At 34.3% G+C, this 19,795-nt stretch overlaps 1 protein-coding gene across 3 annotated transcripts in view; it reads left to right on the top strand.

The window, feature by feature from the left end:
• Positions 1 to 493: 493 nt before the first annotated feature.
• The window catches only part of LOC144447992 (harmonin-like), a 37,483-nt gene continuing 18,181 nt past the window's right edge, over positions 494 to 19,795 (top strand). For 2 of the 3 annotated variants that reach the window (XM_078138134.1, XM_078138131.1), the window contains exons 1-8: positions 494 to 572; positions 9,565 to 9,632; positions 12,743 to 12,886; positions 14,361 to 14,502; positions 15,320 to 15,428; positions 16,651 to 16,733; positions 18,423 to 18,602; positions 18,933 to 19,049. In XM_078138134.1, coding sequence (XP_077994260.1) covers positions 537 to 572; positions 9,565 to 9,632; positions 12,743 to 12,886; positions 14,361 to 14,502; positions 15,320 to 15,428; positions 16,651 to 16,733; positions 18,423 to 18,602; positions 18,933 to 19,049 — 879 coding nt within the window. In that variant the 5' untranslated portion in view covers positions 494 to 536. Of the gene's footprint in view, positions 573 to 8,124; positions 8,130 to 9,564; positions 9,633 to 12,742; positions 12,887 to 14,360; positions 14,503 to 15,319; positions 15,429 to 16,650; positions 16,734 to 18,422; positions 18,603 to 18,932; positions 19,050 to 19,795 lie in introns of those variants that run through there. The other variant, XM_078138132.1, reaches the window with a different exon arrangement.

The following is a 19,795-nucleotide window of genomic DNA, read 5'->3' as shown; positions in this document are numbered from 1 at the left end:
AACAAAGCGACTGTCCCCAAAACCCCCTGTTTTATCCCTATATAATCAAAATATTTACATTAATAACTTGGCATTGTATTTTTCCTATATATGATTAATTAATAATGTCGTTAGACTGACAAAACAGTTCAAATTAGTCAGTGAAAAACAAAGAAATTTCAGCTTACCGAGAGAGGGTCTCGTTGCGACTCCGGAAACAGAAAAAAATTGCGAAACTGACATCCTTCCCAGAATGCATAGTGGTCAAGCCTCGTCTTTGAATCGAATAATAATATTTTGATGATCTAATTCTACGTAAAATAAACATTATCGTAAGTTATTTCATAGCAAATATAAATCTTACGTCTTAATGTGTAGCAATTTCTGGTTGATAGATAAATTTACTTAAACCAATGGTAGAAATGGGTGAACCTTAAAATAGTTTGTGTACGAGCTCAAAATACCTCCTAAGTTTGTGATATTTATTTATGTTGATAAGACTCCGTAAGTGTGTCATATTTATATACATAGGCATTTGTGACATTTTTGATCGGAAAATGGATCGGCGTGTAGCAAAAGAATTTGGTCAAAAGGTAAGGAATTATATACTTGGCAGTGTATTCTTGACATTTGTGAAAATGATAAATGAGCTCCTGCGAAGAAAGTAGGATTTTGCTGCGATGAAAATATCTACAATTTGTACAAATTCAATGACATTGTGTACGTTTTCATCTATCGGAGCTAGAAAGTGCAACTGGTGACTCGAGACCGAAAAAAATGTGCGCAATATGTAGGAAAACGAACAGTTTCTAAACCAACAGGACAGTTCTACTTTACTGTATTAGGTTTATTTGATAGCAAAAATGCTAGAATTGTTATTCAAAATACAACAGTAATTGTCCACTGCTGTTAATTTCTAAATATTTTGCCGTGGGTGGTGTCGAGGACGTTCCACTTACACTTTCAAATAGATATATGTGGTAATCAGCGACCCGTCTAATTTCTTGTTGAAATCAAATGTAAAACTAAATGGTGTATTTACCTACACCTGTCATCAAGGACTACGTACGTCTCATATAGCTAGCAGTACGTCTCGTTAGGTACTAGTATTTACCGGGTGTTGTGCAGTCTGTCTAAATCATCATTTGTAGGTGAGATAGGTAATATAAGTTCTATGAAATTCTGTCAAATCACATACTTACTTAGTCCTGGCCCTCCGTACGTTATGTAAAGGAAATTTGGAAATGTATATGTCTTAAAATTCTGCGTTATTACAACGAACTTTTCTTGAATTAAGTTAAAGAACTTATTAGAAAATGTCGATGTCGAATTTACGAGATTTCAACACATACCGTGACCACGCCAAACGTGTTTACACCCATGGACTATTTCATTGAAACTTTTGAATTGAAAGGCACGCAGACGAGGAAAAGCTAACAGTGAACAATGAAAAGGTCACCGTAAAAGACGGCCGCACCCCGACTTACTTGAAATCATAAACCATAATAAAAATACTCTGACTGCACATGCAACAATATCACATCAAAGAAAAATAACGTTATCTCCAAATTTACGTAAGAAACACAGTTATGTGTTGATGTATCCAGGAGTCAGTGCTATGCTTTTTCAATCTCAATTCTTGTGAAATCTTTTGTTTAAAGTGAATTAATTAAAATTCAAGTGAGGAACAGCTAGTGCCCCTCACTAGACACTTCTTTAAATAAAAATAAAACAAAGAATATATATACCCCAAAACAACATCAACAAAAAGTAACAACACAAAAACTGCAATTTACCGGTACGATGACAGTCCACTCAAGACATGTACCTTAACACAATATCTTTCATATGGTGATGTTGACAAAAGTTCTTTAAATAGCCAAAATGTACACCCAAACATTTATTTTGTGTGTGTGTTTGTTGAATAAATATCAATAAAAAAACAAACTGTAATGTATTCCAGATTATATGAATTCAAGTTTGCAAAAAAAAATATTTGATAGAAAAGAAATTGATTACAAGAGAAAAAAATGTAATAAACCAACACACGACTACAATGTTTTATATTATGATTGGGATTTAGTATTGTTTTTTTGTTTTTTTAAGGTTTCTAAATTCTCCAGGTAGGTTTACCACTAAAATGATATGGGGTTTGGAAATGATCGGCATTTTATCAGACACCCCTCACCCCCTCACCCCCTCCTCTCATTACCTACAGTTTTCAAATGCTAACAAACATATTGACAATGGTATAAAGTGTGTAATACAATGTACCAATAACATATTATAGTAAAATTTCACCATTTTGTTATTTCACCAATTATAACTAGTCATTCCCAAACTGTAAACAAAGACACTCATGGGGGTAATGGTCATTGGTTTATTTCTTTTTTTAGGTTTTGTTGACAATACATTTTAGAAGCTGTATGCACTAGATCTGTTAGAGTTACAGTGTTAGCCAAGAGATTTGTCTTGATGTTACTATCTCAAGAATCTTTCCACACCAAGTGATGTCAGATGCAGAACTTAGAAGTACAGGAATGTGTTTTGCATTTGACTGCTGATATGTAAATAGATCTTATATGTAAACTTGTAATGTAATTCCTGGCCACTTGTGATATCAGCTTTCGAAATATTCACTCCATATTGAAAATGTGTCAAAGTGAACAGAGGATATTACTTGAATAGCTAATGTGGCATGAATTAGTTATAGGAGGGTGGCCTAGGGCCTGATTCAGTCTTAAAATCCATATAGATCTTAGCAAAGGTGTTGGTGGTAATTTCCATTTTATGACACATTCCTGTACTTCTAAGTGTACATCATTATTGGCTCAATTGGCTTGGTGTGGAGAACTTCTTGAGATGTGACATCAAGACAAGTCTCTGGACCCCACTGACTCTTTGGGTTTCATGTTGAAATCAGTAGAGTGTTTGTTTTTGGGTTGGGCCATCATTAAACCAATACTTATAGTTGCAGCTTTAGTTTATTGATATTTGAAGTGTTTGTTTGACTTCAAACAAAAGATTATCACCCCATTCAATAATTGTATAAACTTTAACTGAGATACTGGCAGTAAAATGTTATGACCATTTTTGAGTTTATATGTTTTTTTCCCCTTTTTTTCCTTTGTATGTATGTATGGTATGTATGTATGTATGTATGTATGTATGTATGTATGTATGTATGTATATGTGTATGTATGTATGTATGTATGTATGTATGTATGTATGTCTGTATGTATGTATGTATGTATGTATGTATGTATGTATGTATGTATGTATGTATGTATGTATGTATGCATGTATGTGTGTGTGTATGTATGTATGTATGTATGTATGTATGTATGTATGTATGTATGTGTGTGTGTGTGTGTATGTATGTATGTATGTATGTATGTATGTATGTACGTATGTATGTACGTACGTACATACGTACGTGTGTGTGTGTGTGTATGTGTATGTATGTATGTATGTATGTATGTATGTATGTATGTATGTATGTATGTATGTATGTATGTATGTATGTATGTATGTATGTGGGGGAGGGGGGGGGGTATCTTTTGCTGTATTTTGAAATGTAAATTTTTTCCAGTGTAAATAAGTATGCATGATAACAGATTTTACAAGTTATTTACACTTTACAGTATGCATATCTAGATTCAGCTGTTGTAGAATGTATCAATACTGTATTATTAGTTGCACTGCATAAATACAATGTACTGAGTACACTTGGCTGAATAGATGAGGTCTTTACAACTACATGTACTATGTAGTTTCCCTTGCAAGTAGCATTGGTCTGCCAAATTAAAGTATGTCTAACAAACTCTATGTTTCCACACCGCCAATTTTTCATGATTCAAAATAGACGAGTTCAGAGTGGTAGTACTAGTGAAACCATTGCTTGTTATTGGTAGATTCTAACCTGGTACTTAGACAATCAAATGGTTTGATGATATAAGTTAGTATACTTACACTAAAACATCAAGGAAAGCCCCGCCCTATTAAAGTATTATATATTATATATAGTGGAGTCATGATGGGTGAATGGTTAGCGTGACTGGCTTGGAATCTACAGGTTGCAGGTTCGAGCCCTGTCACTGCCTGCTGTTTGTTTCTGAGTGGCTAAAGTCCTTGGGCAAGATTTGAACCACGACTGTGCTTCAGTCAACCCAGCTGTATAATTGGGGACCTGGTAGGATGTAGGTTGCAATGTGAAGGCTTAATCCTATGCGCTTAAATGGCTGCAATGGATTGTATGCTCCCCGAGGAGTTGAGGAAGACTAAAGGGCCGTTGTGCCGTTCTGATCCGAGCCAGGGGTAATAATTGTAAAGCGCTTTGAGCACGGTGTGGGAAAGCGCTATATAAAAACCGAACATTATTATTATTATATGCCATCAGCTGTGTTAACTGTAGAAGTACTACTATGCCATTGAAGTCATGCATTAACATTAACATACCAAAGATTATGAATCCAGCTTGTGCTACTCTACAATGTATATGTGGATGTAAAATAGATGGTTTATAATAGATGTCAGGTACATGTATGTTTGACAAAAACAGAGATAAAGAGAATGCTTGGTACATTAAATATAAAACATACAACTCTCCACCACCTGTGGAAATAAAAATCAGTATATGAAGTACTATAAAGTATGTAGACACAGTTGTTCAGTACATTCTGTTTTATTGAAATCTTGTTCTTGTTAACACTTGTTTCTGTGTTTTTGCATGACAACTCTGTATGGTCAGGTGAGAGAAGGCCAGTAGGGGCAGGACGGAGGAGGCCGGTAGGGGCAGAATGGCATGACATATCTTACAGTCTATATGGTTGCAATATTTGTAGCGTTAGTTTCTGATTTGGAAGGTTGCCTTTTTAGCTCTTTATTGTTCTAGTGTTTGCACTTAAAACTAACCCTGGAGGATGGCATGATAAAAAAATAACAAACCGTGAAAAAAACCTCAAAATAAAAAAAAAACTAACAGTGACTGTTAGTTTTTGGTAACTTGCAAACACAGCAATTATTGCAGCTATTCTAAACATGGTTTATATAATGAGCAGTTCATATATAAACCACACTATTTCATAATGTACACAGCTTAAGATACACTGATTATTCAAAGCCATAAATCAATAATTACAGATTGTGTACAGTATCTAAAACTTAAAAAATTGAATTTGTAAGGACAAACTGGTATATAAATAACTTTAAACCGGAATATTACTTTTACTGTAGTACTAGTATTTGAGTGTCAAACAATGTCATATCCCTCAATTGATCGAGGGGGAATTCCAGAAACCATTAGTATCTACATAATCTGATAATATTGTTTGTCCTAGTACTTCAGTTCTCATGTACAGAGGTCAGGGGTCAGCAGAGTGTGACCTTAAAAGAGGACAAATTGTTTCAGATAATAATGTATACTTATACTATAGACCATAGAGTTAATATTTTAAAGGTGACATGTTTACAACTTGTGTGATTATTCAATGTTTTCGCTAAGGTTTGAGAACCATGGTAGCTGAGGAGTCAGTGCACCCTCTTATCAAATGGCAAATTTTTTAGTTGTCGATAAAATCTAGGATATCTCATGAGTAACCATACAGTAAGAGGGGTTGGACACACCGGTATTACTTGGCACAACAAATTGCATCATGTCACTCAGGAGAGAAAACTGTGTTTGTGTTTTATGCAAAAAAAAATAATTGTGTGTTTCCATTAACATGGTCTCAGAAAATAGGATAGGTAGATCGGCATTTTGTTTTATTTAATTTATTTTTGAAAACTATTGCTTCTACCCAAAACAAACAAAATCATGGTCAGTGAGGATGCCCCTTCTGTGATAGTTTGATGAAATGTGTACGACGACTGACATCACAGGAGAAAGAAAACAGATGTGCATGAAGGTCAATGAAGAAGACAAATAATTTCTTATCTTTTTGTTTAAAATATTTTTAGGGTCAGAGGCTCAAAGTAGGGTCGGTCACTTTAGCCCCAGTGACAAGAGACAGAAAACATGTAAACCTTGCATACAATTAAGTATTATTCCAGGACCCCAATATTTGTCTTTGTTCAGCCAAGGAAAATACAAGAGACCTAAGGAGGCTTGTCACTACAAGTTCAAAGACGAGTAGTGATAAAAAACCCTAGGTTACAAGTATATATAGAAATAGTGATTTTGAACATTACAACTTGGATTCCTATCCTAGTACATAGTACACAGCAAAGTGCATGGCAGGACATAGATACAATTCAAGGTTGTAATTTGGAAAGACCACTTAGGGTACCATAAAACAAGTTAATTTACATACCAAAGTTTTCATATTGGGAACTATTTCATGCATCAAATACATGTATGTATGAAAAATTTTAAGGTGACTCAACTACTTTTTTTAAAAAATCTTCATGACAGTCACAAACCATTAGCGGTCCAAGTGCAACAAACCCGCGGGCTTGCCTGGCGAAAACGGGTGTCATAAAAGTTGTTTGCATCTCTAAAGCTGTTTGTAGCATTACTTATAATAGCCTAATAAATTGATAACAACTGATATAAGACGGAGATAAGGTTTGCCTCAATTGCAGTCCATGCAAATGGCCGAATAGAGGTTTTACAGCTGTTTACTTGTGTTATGTAAGAGCCCATCATCACATGTGTAAATATTGGTACTCTTTGATAACAAGTCCACTTGCTTGGCTAATGGCTTGTCCCAGTAATGTTATTTTCCTTTCTTTTTGCACAATTTAATGCAAACTTCTGCAAACTTAAAAATATTCCATGAAAATGTGCATTGATCACCTGGATGAGTCAATTTAGTAGGAGAAGAAATTTTGAGCAAATTTTGCCTTCACTTACCAAGGTAGTAGAACAATAAAATTGACTTGGCATCTATGAAAAAAAGATACTAAACACAAAAGTGCTGAACATTACTTATAGATAAGGCTTAACAAAAAAAATTGTGTGGTTTCAATTACATTCAATTTTTGAACAGGAGGGGTAGGTAAAAAAATGTTTTAATTTTTTTTTTAATTCATTTTTTTCAGGTAGTTAGGTTTTTGTTGTTTTCCATATGGTCTCTGTGGTATTAGTTTCTTCTCACAGCATCGTCACCCTGTTTTTCGTTCACCATGAAATATAAGATTTGTTTGTATTAACTGTTTTTGAATGCCTAGTGATTGCAAATTTATAAAAAACAAAAAACTTTTATATGCATGTTGTTGGCTTTATTCTAGAGCATATAAACTACAAAAACAGAACCTAAACCAAAAGTTGATGACCATTTTGTGTCCTGTACTACTCTTGTGGTTTTAAGGTCTTGCTATTACTGTGTTCATCAAACTCAAACCCTTGTGAAAGAAAGGACAAACAGGAATCAACACCCAGATTTCTGAAATAGAGGTCCAAATAATATCAAAATTAAACCATTTTAGAATCCTAGATGCGGCACGATTTGGAGAAATTTCAAGATCTTTGAATATAAAGGAAATTGGTCCCTGAGTTGTATTCTATAATTTTATCAGGAATTTGATAATTTCAGAATCTTAGTGAAGTGATATACAGATGTTACAGTACATTCACTCGATAATCAGAACCACCTGTTAAGATTGGCTAGAAAGAAGAAAGAATCTACACTTTTTACCTATTGAGGGCAGTCTTTCAATGAATTTGCAGACTTTGGAATCATTATTGTTATCTACAACTGAGTTAATCAACAACTTTTATCGACTAGTCAATTATTGTATAGGATCCAAGGGCTCTTTATTTAGCAGTAAATCAATAAAATTGGAAATTCATAACTTAATGTTTTATGAAATGAAAAGTGAATAGATTGCAGAGTTGTTTTTTTAGGAAAGTTATGCTGCAAGAAGTTTGACAACATTTCTAATCTGAGTTGAAAGTACAGAAAATATTGAAATCAGATATCTAGAGTTATCAGTCTGCCCCTAGTGATAATGGAATCGTCCAATAAAAGGATAGTCTGACAGAGAAACTAAGAGACCTGATTTAGGCATCCATTTGTGATCCAACAACCACATTTTGTGTTCATATTATTTTACTATTCCGTGTGGATAAATGACACCATTGAATCATGGCTGACATTATGTACAGTTTTCCTGTTGTTAATAAGAATATACGAGTACTGCAGGACAAGGTAGGGACTACTTAGTATGGTTAATATTTATCACGCTGTGTAGTGTCTAGTAGTCTGTCCTGGACTACTGCTAATTTGGTAGTCTAGATACTATGTTTAGTAGTCTATGTGTCCTGGACTACTGCTAATTTGGTAGTCTAGATACTATGTTTAGTAGTCTATGTGTCCTGAACGTCCATACTGTTAATTTGGTAGTCTAGTTACCACGTTAATACTAGTAATCTATGGCAATATGTGTCCTGAGCTACTGTTAATTTGACCCCTGCAATGTGTAGTAACAAGGCTCCATGCATACATGTAATTGTAAAATAACTATATACAGTTGGGTTAACTATTGATTTTTCACTTGAGATTCTACCTACCTACATTGTACATGTATATGAACACATGTAATTTGATTCGCTGGAATTGCAACTAATAACCTATAGTCTCTTTATAGTTTTGGTGCATCATTCCGATTTCGTAAAACATACCAACTACTAGTTGAGAAAACAGTGCCATATTCGATTTGTGTTCCAGTTCATAAACTGTGTATTTTACTGTTGGTAAGACATGTCAAATTGTATGACATATTTATCGCAGTCAATAGTTACAACTAGACATGTATCTAAGTGATGAGTTAGTACCTGAACTTTGAACTCTGACCTGATGATGATGGATATGCAGCTTGGTGACAGGTTCACATTCTTATCAGATTTTAACACTGCCACGACTTGATGTCAACCAATCAATGAAATCCACCAGAACAAGCTTTTATTGATTACTTACAAATCTGTGAATTGACATATCACCAACCTACATATCTGACCTAATTCACATGAAGCCAACTCCCAGGACACTTCAATCATCTGCCAAATGTTTATTGCATGAACCCAAGTACAAACTATTGTCATATTATGGTGGGCATGCATTCTCACAAGCTGTATCCCGTATATGGAATGCACTACGGACTACCATTGGATTTATGACAAAACCAATAAATGCAAATAACTTTGAGACATAAAAAAATTAAAATTGTCTATTCTCCAGCACATTCCATTTGTACAGTGCCTCTTAACTCTACATGGTAGTGGAAACTGGTGCTTTATAAATTCACTGATTGGTTGGTTGGTTGGTTAGTTGGTTGGTTGGTTGGTTGGTTGGTTGGTTGGTTGGTTGGTTGGTTGGTTGGGTGGGTGGGTGGGTGGGTGGGTGGGTGGGTGGTTGGGTGGGTTGGTTGGTTGGTTGGTTGGTTGGTTGGTTGACAATAAATCAACCTATTGTGAAATCAATAAAAATGATTGGAAATATACCACAAACACTTCCCACTGTTGGCTTAACACATATTTAGAGGACCAAGTCTCATTTTACATGTATCATCTTCAGTGGTTATTTTTGTTTATTTTGAAACCTATTACTTATTATATGTTATTCAAACCATTGTTATGTCTTGTAGGTTCAGATGTTGATTGAAGATGAGGATGAAAGAGATATTCTTTATCAGGCACTCCGTAGTTATAAACAGTGAGTATAAACAATTGTTAAGTGTTCATCCTGATGACAAGGCTGTCAAATCTACCAGTACATTTTGTGTACTCATTTTATAATGATGAAAATCACACCCTACTTTTTAAGTATCTCCATTTTATGCAAGATATAGACAGCAAGCCAACAGACCTAAGGCTTTCTATATGTGGTCTATAACTAGTATCTACTATGTGGTCTATAACTAGTATCTACATATGTGGTCTATAACTAATACCTATATATGTGGTCTATAACTAGTATCTACTATGTGGTCTATAACTAGTATCTACATATGTGGTCTATAACTAATACCTATATATGTGGTCTATAACTAGTATCTACATATGTCATCTATAACTAGTATATACATATGTGGTCTATAACTAGTATCTACGTTAACTAGTATCTACATATGTGGTCTATGACTAGTATCTATATATGTGGTCTATAACTAATACCTATATATGTGGTCTATAACTAGTATCTACTATGTGGTCTATAACTAGTATCTATATATGTGGTCTATAACTAGTATCTACATATGTGGTCTATAACTAGTATCTACATATGTGGTCTTTAACTAGTATCTACATATGTGGTCTATAACTAGTATCTACATATGTGGTCTATAACTAGTATCTACATATGTGGTCTATAACTAGTATCTACATATGTGGTCTATAACTAGTATCTACATATGTGGTCTATACTTAGTATCTACATATGTGGTCTATAACTAGTATCTACATATGTGGTCTATAACTAATACCTATATATGTGGTCTATAACTAGTATCTACATATGTGGTCTATAACTAGTATCTACATATGTGGTCTATAACTAATACCTATATATGTGGTCTATAACTAGTATCTACATATGTGGTCTATACTTAGTATCTACATATGTGGTCTATAACTAGTATCTACATATGTGGTCTATAACTAGTATCTACATATGTGGTCTTTAACTAGTATCTACATATGTGGTCTATAACTAGTATCTACATATGTGGTCTATACTTAGTATCTACATATGGTCTATAACTAGTATCTACATATGTGGTCTATAACTAATACCTATATATGTGGTCTATAACTAGTATCTACATATGTGGTCTATAACTAGTATCTACATATGTCATCTATAACTAGTATCTATATATGTGGTCTATAACTAGTATCTACATATGTGGTCTATAACTAATACCTATATATGTGGTCTATAACTAGTATCTACATGTACATATGTGGTCTATAACTAATACCTACATATGTCATCTATAACTAGTATCTATATATGTGGTCTATAACTAGTATCTACATATGTCATCTATAACTAGTATCTACTATGTGGTCTATAACTAGTATCTACTATGTGGTCTATAACTAGTATCTATATATGTGGTCTATAACTAGTATCTATATATGTGGTCTATAACTAGTATCTACATTAACTAGTAACTATATATGTGGTCTATAACTAGTATCTACGTTAACTAGTATCTACATATGTGGTCTATGACTAGTATCTACATTAACTAGTAACTATATATGTGGTCTATAACTAGTATCTACATTAACTAGTAACTATATATGTGGTCTATAACTAGTATCTACGTTAACTAGTAACTATATATGTGGTCTATAACTAGTATCTACATTAACTAGTAACTATATATGTGGTCTATAACTAGTATCTACATTAACTAGTAACTATATATGTGGTCTATAACTAGTATCTACATTAACTAGTAACTATATATGTGGTCTATAACTAGTATCTACATTAACTAGTAACTATATATGTGGTCTATGACTAGTATCTACATATGTGGTCTATAACTAGTATCTACATTAACTAGTAACTATATATGTGGTCTATAACTAGTATCTACATATGTGGTCTATAACTAGTATCTACATTAACTAATACCTATATATGTGGTCTATAACTAGTATCTACATTAACTAGTAACTATATATGTGGTCTATAACTAGTATCTACATTAACTAGTAACTATATATGTGGTCTATAACTAGTATCTACATTAACTAGTAACTATATATGTGGTCTATAACTAGTATCTACATATGTGGTCTATAACTAGTATCTACTATGTGGTCTATAACTAGTATCTATATATGTGGTCTATAACTAGTATCTACATATGTGGTCTATAACTAGTATCTACATATGTGGTCTATAACTAATATCTACATATGTGGTCTATAACTAGTATCTACATATGTGGTCTATAACTAATACCTATATATGTGGTCTATAACTAGTATCTACATATGTGGTCTATAACTAATACCTATATATGTGGTCTATAACTAGTATCTACATATGTGGTCTATAACTAATATCTATATATGTGGTCTATAACTATTATCTATATATGTGGTCTATAACTAGTATCTATATATGTGGTCTATAACTAGTATCTACATTAACTAGTATCTACATATGTGGTCTATAACTAATACCTATATATGTGGTCTATAACTAGTATCTACATATGTGGTCTATAACTAGTATCTACATATGTGGTCTATAACTAATACCTATATATGTGGTCTATAACTAGTATCTACATATGTGGTCTATAACTGGTATCTACTATGTGGTCTATAACTAGTATCTACATGTGTGGTCTATAACTAGTATCTACATTAACTAGTATCTACATATGTGGTCTATAACTAGTATCTACATATGTGGTCTATAACTAGTATCTACATATGTGGTCTATAACTAGTATCTACATATGTGGTCTATAACTAGTATCTACATATGTGGTCTATAACTAGTATCTACTATGTGGTCTATAACTAGTATCTACATATGTGGTCTATAACTAATACCTATATATGTGGTCTATAACTAGTATCTACATATGTCATCTATAACTACTATCTACATATGTGGTCTATAACTAGTATCTACATTAACTAGTATCTACATATGTGGTCTATAACTAGTATCTACATTAACTAGTAACTATATATGTGGTCTATGACTAGTATCTACAGTTATCTGAAGTTTGTGCTCCTTTAAAGGTTATGTTAAATAATATTTATTTTTTCACTTTTGACCCACAGGAACATGTCAGTTGAAGACTTGGTCAGAAACTTAAAGGCTGTCTTGAATGATCCTAAGAGAATGATCTTATATGAAGAAATCCGACCATTGATACCGCTGAAACATCAAATGACTTATGATAAATATGTTCCTAAGCAACCAAGGTAAGCTAGTACATTGGACAGTTTTGTCTGCATATCACAAATTTTAAAGGCCACCTAGAAAAAAGGTTTTAAAAACAGATGTTTGGCAGAACTAAAGAAAACTTTGGTCCAGAACATTACAATAATCCAATAATACAATATAATCCATAAGTCTCCACTGATCAGATAACACTAATGTGGGACCTGGGATTGAAACCCTGGCCTTTAAGTCTCCACTGATCAGATAACACTAATGTGAGACCCTGGGATTGAAACCCTGGCCTTTAAGTCTCTACTGATCAGATAACACTAATGTGGGAACCTGGGATTGAAACCCTGGCCTTTAAGTCTCCACTGATCAGATAACATTAATGTGAGAACCTGGGATTGAAACCATGGCCTTTAAGTCTCCACTGATCAGATAACATTAATGTGAGAACCTGGGATTGAAACCATGGCCTTTAAGTCTCCACTGATCAGATAACACTAATGTGAGACCCTGGGATTGAAACCCTGGCCTTTAAGTCTCCACTGATCAGATAACACTAATGTGGGAACCTGGGATTGAAACCCTGGCCTTTAAGTCTCCACTGATCAGATAACATTAATGTGAGAACCTGGGATTGAAACCATGGCCTTTAAGTCTCCACTGATCAGATAACACTAATGTGAGACCCTGGGATTGAAACCCTGGCCTTTAGTCTCCACTGATCAGATAACACTAATGTGGGACCTGGGATTGAAACCCTGGCCTTGAAGTCATTGTCATCACTTGTTTTAAAGTTTTGTGTTCACTCAACTTATTACATGCAATTTATGTACCAGTGATTATTTACAACAGTACACATGCATAGTAGTGATATTTGCACTGCAGTTCAATGCCTAGATATGTGAAAACATAATTGCATACATATATGCAAATGAGTGCATGATTGTTCCTTGTACAATGTACATGAAATTGAGTGATTGCACATTATGATTTTCGTGGAAATTTGCTTTTTCGGATAAACTTACATAATGATAGAACAGGACCCGATTATGTGTGAGTACCAGTGTGGGTATTTGCACTATTGCTTGTGTTTTCCTCTACAATTTTACTTGTTATGCTCATGAAAATATGAGACACAGAGAACACTGCAAGTGCAAAATATTGTGTGCAAATACCCAGAGTACACCACACTTGCCCTCACTCATCATGGAGCGTCTGTCATAGTATTACATACATACTTTTATACCTGGTAATAAAAGCCAGTATTTTGCCAAGGTATAGAAACCTACTCAACAGAGGAAGGAAATCTGATAAAATGATAGGTTTCCATACAATAATTTTGGTAGAGAACTGTGTACAGTGCTGTAATTTTATTGGAAACTCATCACTATTACTATTTTATGTATGTAGAAAATAAGTGTGGATGTACGAGTCAATCTATGTAACTGGTACAGTTATTTTATCTGTACATGTGTTCACAGAGTGCTTACATTTTAAATCTTCCAGTGAAAAGATCCGCGTAATACGTCTAGTCAAACAGGGCAATGACACGTTTGGATTCAGTGTTCGTGGCGGTGTGGAACATGGCGTTGGCATTTTTGTATCAGATGTGATCCCTGATTCACAAGCATCCATCAAAGGACTAAAGGTAATGTTTAACGATACAGTGTTCACTGGACCCCAGTAATCACAGTAAAATGTACACAATGTAGTGTTCACTGGACGCAAGAATCACAGTAAAATGTACACAATGTAGTGTTCACTAGACCCCAGTAATCACAGTGAAATGTACACAATGTAGTGTTCACTGGACCCCAGTAATCACAGTAAAATGTACACAATGTAGTGTTCACTGGACCCCAGTAATTACAGTGAAATGTACACAATATAGTGTTCACTGGACCCCAGTAATCACAGTAAAATGTACACAATGTAGTGTTCACTGGACCCCAGTAATTACAGTGAAATGTACACAATGTAGTGTTCACTGGACCCCTGTAATCACAGTAAAATGTACACAATGTAGTGTTCACTGAACCCCAGTAATCACAGTGAAATGTACACAATGTAGTGTTCACTGGACCCCAGTAATTACAGTGAAATGTACACAATGTAGTGTTCACTGGACCCCAGTAATCACAGTGAAATGTACACAATGTAGTGTTCACTGGACCCCAGTAATTACAGTGCAATGTACACAATGTAGTGTTCACTGGACCCCAGTAATCATAGTGAAATGTACACAATGTAGTGTTCACTGGACCCCAGTAATCATAGTGAAATGTACACAATGTAGTGTTCACTGGACCCCAGTAATCACAGTGCAATGTACACAATGTAGTGTTCACTGGACCCCTGAAATCACATTTTGTCTTTTGATTTATAAGTGGAATACTGTCCCCCAAACTTTTATTCCAGCATTGTAAGATCGTTGGAACTCATTTTTTGATATGTTATGTATGCAGGTAGGAGACCAGGTAGTACGGGTCAATGGATTCAATATTTCTCAAGCAACTCATGACGAAGTATTATCTCTCATCTACTCCAAGAGATTTGTAACCCTCAAAGTCAAGAGTAAGTACTAATCCACTCCAAGAGATTTGTAACCCTCAAAGTTAAGAGTAAGTACTAATCCACTCCAAGAGATTTGTAACCCTCAAAGTTAAGAGTAAGTACTAATCCACTCCAAGAGATTTGTAACCCTCAAAATCAAGAGTAAGTACTAATCCACTCCAAGAGATTTGTAACCCTCAAAGTTAAGAGTAAGTACTAATCCACTCCAAGAGATTTGTAACCCTCAAAGTTAAGAGTAAGTACTAATCCACTCCAAGAGATTTGTAACCCTCAAAATCAAGAGTAAGTACTAATCCACTCCAAGAGATTTGTAACCCTCAAAGTTAAGAGTAAGTACTAATCCACTCCAAGAGATTTGTAATCCTCAAAGTTAAGAGTAAGTACTAATCCACTCCAAGAGATTTGTAACACTCAAAATCAATAGTAAGTACTAATCCACTCCAAGAGATTTGTAACACTCAAAGTTAAGAGTAAGTACTAATCCACTCCAAGAGATTTGTAACCCTCAAAATCAAGAGTAAGTACTAATCCACTCCAAGAGATTTGTAACCCTCAAAGTTAAGAGTAAGTACTAATCCACTCCAAGAGATTTGTAACCCTCAAAGTTAAGAGTAAGTACTAATCCACTCCAAGAGATTTGTAACCCTCAAAATCAATAGTAAGTACTAATCCACTCCAAGAGATTTGTAACACTCAAAGTCAAGAGTAAGTACAGTAATCCACTCCAAGAGATTTGTAACCCTCAAAATCAATAGTAAGTACTAATCCCCTCCAAGAGATTTGTAACCTTCAATGTCAAGAGTAAGTACAGTTTGTAAACTAAGCAGTCAGAACAGAGAAGTTTGCACGTGGTTTGAAAGTGGACTTTCTCTTGTTGATTTCCTTGATACCAACAAACCAACCACCCACCCATCCAACTAACCTACCAATCACACAATAACCCAACAACCAAGCAACAAACAAACCAACCAACTAATACTGTATTAAAGGGTGCCATTTCCAGTTCCGTATACATGACGGTCACACAACAGAATTGCAAAAATCCCGAAATGCCACATTTCCATTGTCATGTCTGACTATCATGTATACAAAACCAGAAATGCTACTTGTCATGAAGTGTAACCCCCAACTAAAACGCTGAACTCCTTGTGTGTTATATTCTATCTATGTAAATCATTTGATCTAACCAAGTTGATGTATACTTACACTATTTGTATTACAGCTGTTGGCATGATACCAATTAAGAACAAAAAGAATGATCCACTGACATGGAAGTATGTCCAGAGCAGTGCTCCTAGTATGTTGGTATGTATTTATTAACATTACAGCTGATTCAATCGAGCCTAGAATGATCAATGTGTACATATATATTGTAAGATTACTGGAATTGGTTTCCAACTTATATAGTCTCTACATTTGCCATAACACTGACAGACATTGTTGAAGTTACACTAACTCTAAGGCCTGTGATAAACATTAAAAAACCACATGTACCTAATCTAATTGTAATGAAGTCGACACAAGTAGAGAATAAAAACGACACGGAATAGACATCAAATGTAATATGTTGAATTTAATATGAAAACGAACTGGTTAGAGGGTCTAGTGGCATATAATGATAATAATAATAATTATAATAATAATGGTTTATTAATCTCAGCCATTGTGGCCAAAAGGCCAAATTACACTGAGTTACAAAAAACACAATATGACACACTTCGTAGGGGATAAAATCATATACGGATTGGATGAGAATTCTGTTGATATACACAATCAAGAAAGACAGAAATTTCATTGAAGTGTGCTACTTCAGCATTGGAAATACAGATGAACTTAATTTCAACACAAGAATGATACACGAGTTGAACTTTGCCAGTACGTTTGAAAATGACAAGATTGTGCATGACAAGCACATTGAATTGTGGTTATTTTGTTTTAGATTCGTTATGGTGAAAGTTTGATACTTATTGCGCGTCGCACTTGTGTCCTTATTTTCAACAGTCTGTGTCGAATTTAATATTAATTGGTGCAACTAATTGCAATACATGTGGAATTTGTCATGTACCTAATCTAATAATTAGATTCAGTACTTGAGAAGTTCAACGTTTATCCCAGGCCTTAGAGATAATATCAGTAGTAAACACCAGGGTGCACACACTTAGTACTTGCCTTGTCTGGAAATACTGGTACTAGTCCCATGTATTTTTGAATGATATGGTTGCTACGATAGTACATGTAGGTAATTCAACTTTGAACATGTGTTTTCTTTCATATTAGTTATTATTTGCATGTATCTACATGGACTCATTCAAACACAAAATTGTTGAGCATGTATCTGAAAAGAAAGCAAGACTTAGTCAAGGAAAGCAGACAACTGGTTGTAAAAAGTTGTCTTGTACTCATTCAGTCAAATCCATTGACTCACAACATCTGTCCCTATTGCATCACATGTTGTGACAATATTGGACACCAATTTCTAGTAATCTATCAATATCAATGTAAACATTTTCATTCTATGCTAGATGTGATATGCATTGACCTCTTGTCAGTATCCAACTGAGATACATGTAGATCATAAAATCTTCAAGTATTTTACTCTACACTAAGTGAAGTAATTAAACTTGGAGACTTAAACTTTGAAACCAATACCAGTAATCTATCTACATCTATGTAGAATACAAATCATGTTACCCTGGTGTTTCACTTAGGTGACATGACAATTAATTTAGTTTGTGTCTATCTTGGTAAACCAAAGCCTCGATTACCGAGGGTAATATTATGTAAAGTGAACTAGGTGAGGAGAACAGTTGTCAAACAAAGTTATAGAACGAATTGATCCTGAACATAACCATTGAACCTGTGTAATCCTTGTGGTGCAACTAATTAACATAACATCAATGTGGTGACCCAGGATTGAAACATAGCCCTTTAAGGTAAGGTATATTTTGTTAGTATTCTTCAATCTTAATAACATTATCTTCCTTTTTTTCTCAGGAGGATGTGATCAATGAAGCTGAAAATGCAGATGGTGAAGATGATAACATTCGTAAACTGTATGTCAACTTGGTTGGTGGTATGACACTGGGTTGTAGTATTGCTAGTACTCCAGGACAACCAGAAATCTTTATACAGTATGTGAAGCCACACTCATTGGCTGAACAGATTGGTATTAAGGTAAGTGGTGATATGTATACAGTATGTGATGCCACACTCATTGGCTGAACAGATTGGTATTAAGGTAAGTGGTGATATGTATACAGTCACTATGTAGGGGGCTACACCATGGAAAGAGACAGGGGGGCATACCAATTACATCATCTGTATGATCACGTCATTACCACTATGTCACCTAGTGTTAAAGCCAGCAATTGAACAGTTTGTTATGTCGACCTGAACAGACAAAATAATACTCATAAATAATTAGAATCCTTTATACAAGAACTAATTATTAAAATAGTGTACATTCTTTGTCCAAATTGATACTATTCAAATATTTGTTTACAGCCTGGTGACCAGATTCTTGAAGTGAATGGTAATAGTTTTATAGGAATCACCCATGCTGAGGCAGTTGTTGTGTTGAAGTCTAGTAAACAACTGACAATAACTCTAAAGAAGGGAGCAGTAAGTTTATACAATAAATTTATATAAAGCACATATTTAAGAAATTCTCCTCAACTCGTAAGATATGATTTATCTACCTTGATTAATAACAATCTCACTGTATTTACTCCCCATTACCATACAAAAGCACTACATAAAAAGTGTCATTTCTGGTTCCGTATACATGGCTGTACTGGAAACGCCACCTGTTCATACAGTGAAGTCATGTACAATACAATACTAAACTACAATACATTGTACCATACTAAAACTACAATACACTGTACAATACCATACTAAAACTACAATACACTGTACAATACCATACTAAAACTACAATGCACTGTACAATACCATACTAAAACTACAATGCACTGTACAATACCATACTAAAACTACAATGCACTGTACAATACCATACTAAAACTACAATGCATTGTACAATACCATACTAAAACTACAATACACTGTACAATACCATACTAAAACTACAATGCATTGTACAATACCATACTAAAACTACAATGCACTGTACAATACCATACTAAAACTACAATGCATTGTACAATACCATACTAAAACTACAATGCACTGTACAATACCATACTAAAACTACAATGCACTGTACAATACCATACTAAAACTACAATACACTGTACAATACCATACTAAAACTACAATGCATTGTACAATACCATACTAAAACTACAATACACTGTACAATACCATACTAAAACTACAATGCATTGTACAATACCATACTAAAA

The sequence above is a fragment of the Glandiceps talaboti genome, chromosome 17 (genome assembly GCF_964340395.1).
Source record: "Glandiceps talaboti chromosome 17, keGlaTala1.1, whole genome shotgun sequence".
Lineage (NCBI taxonomy): Eukaryota > Metazoa > Hemichordata > Enteropneusta > Spengelidae > Glandiceps > Glandiceps talaboti.
This window is presented reverse-complemented; position numbering and strand designations above follow the sequence as displayed.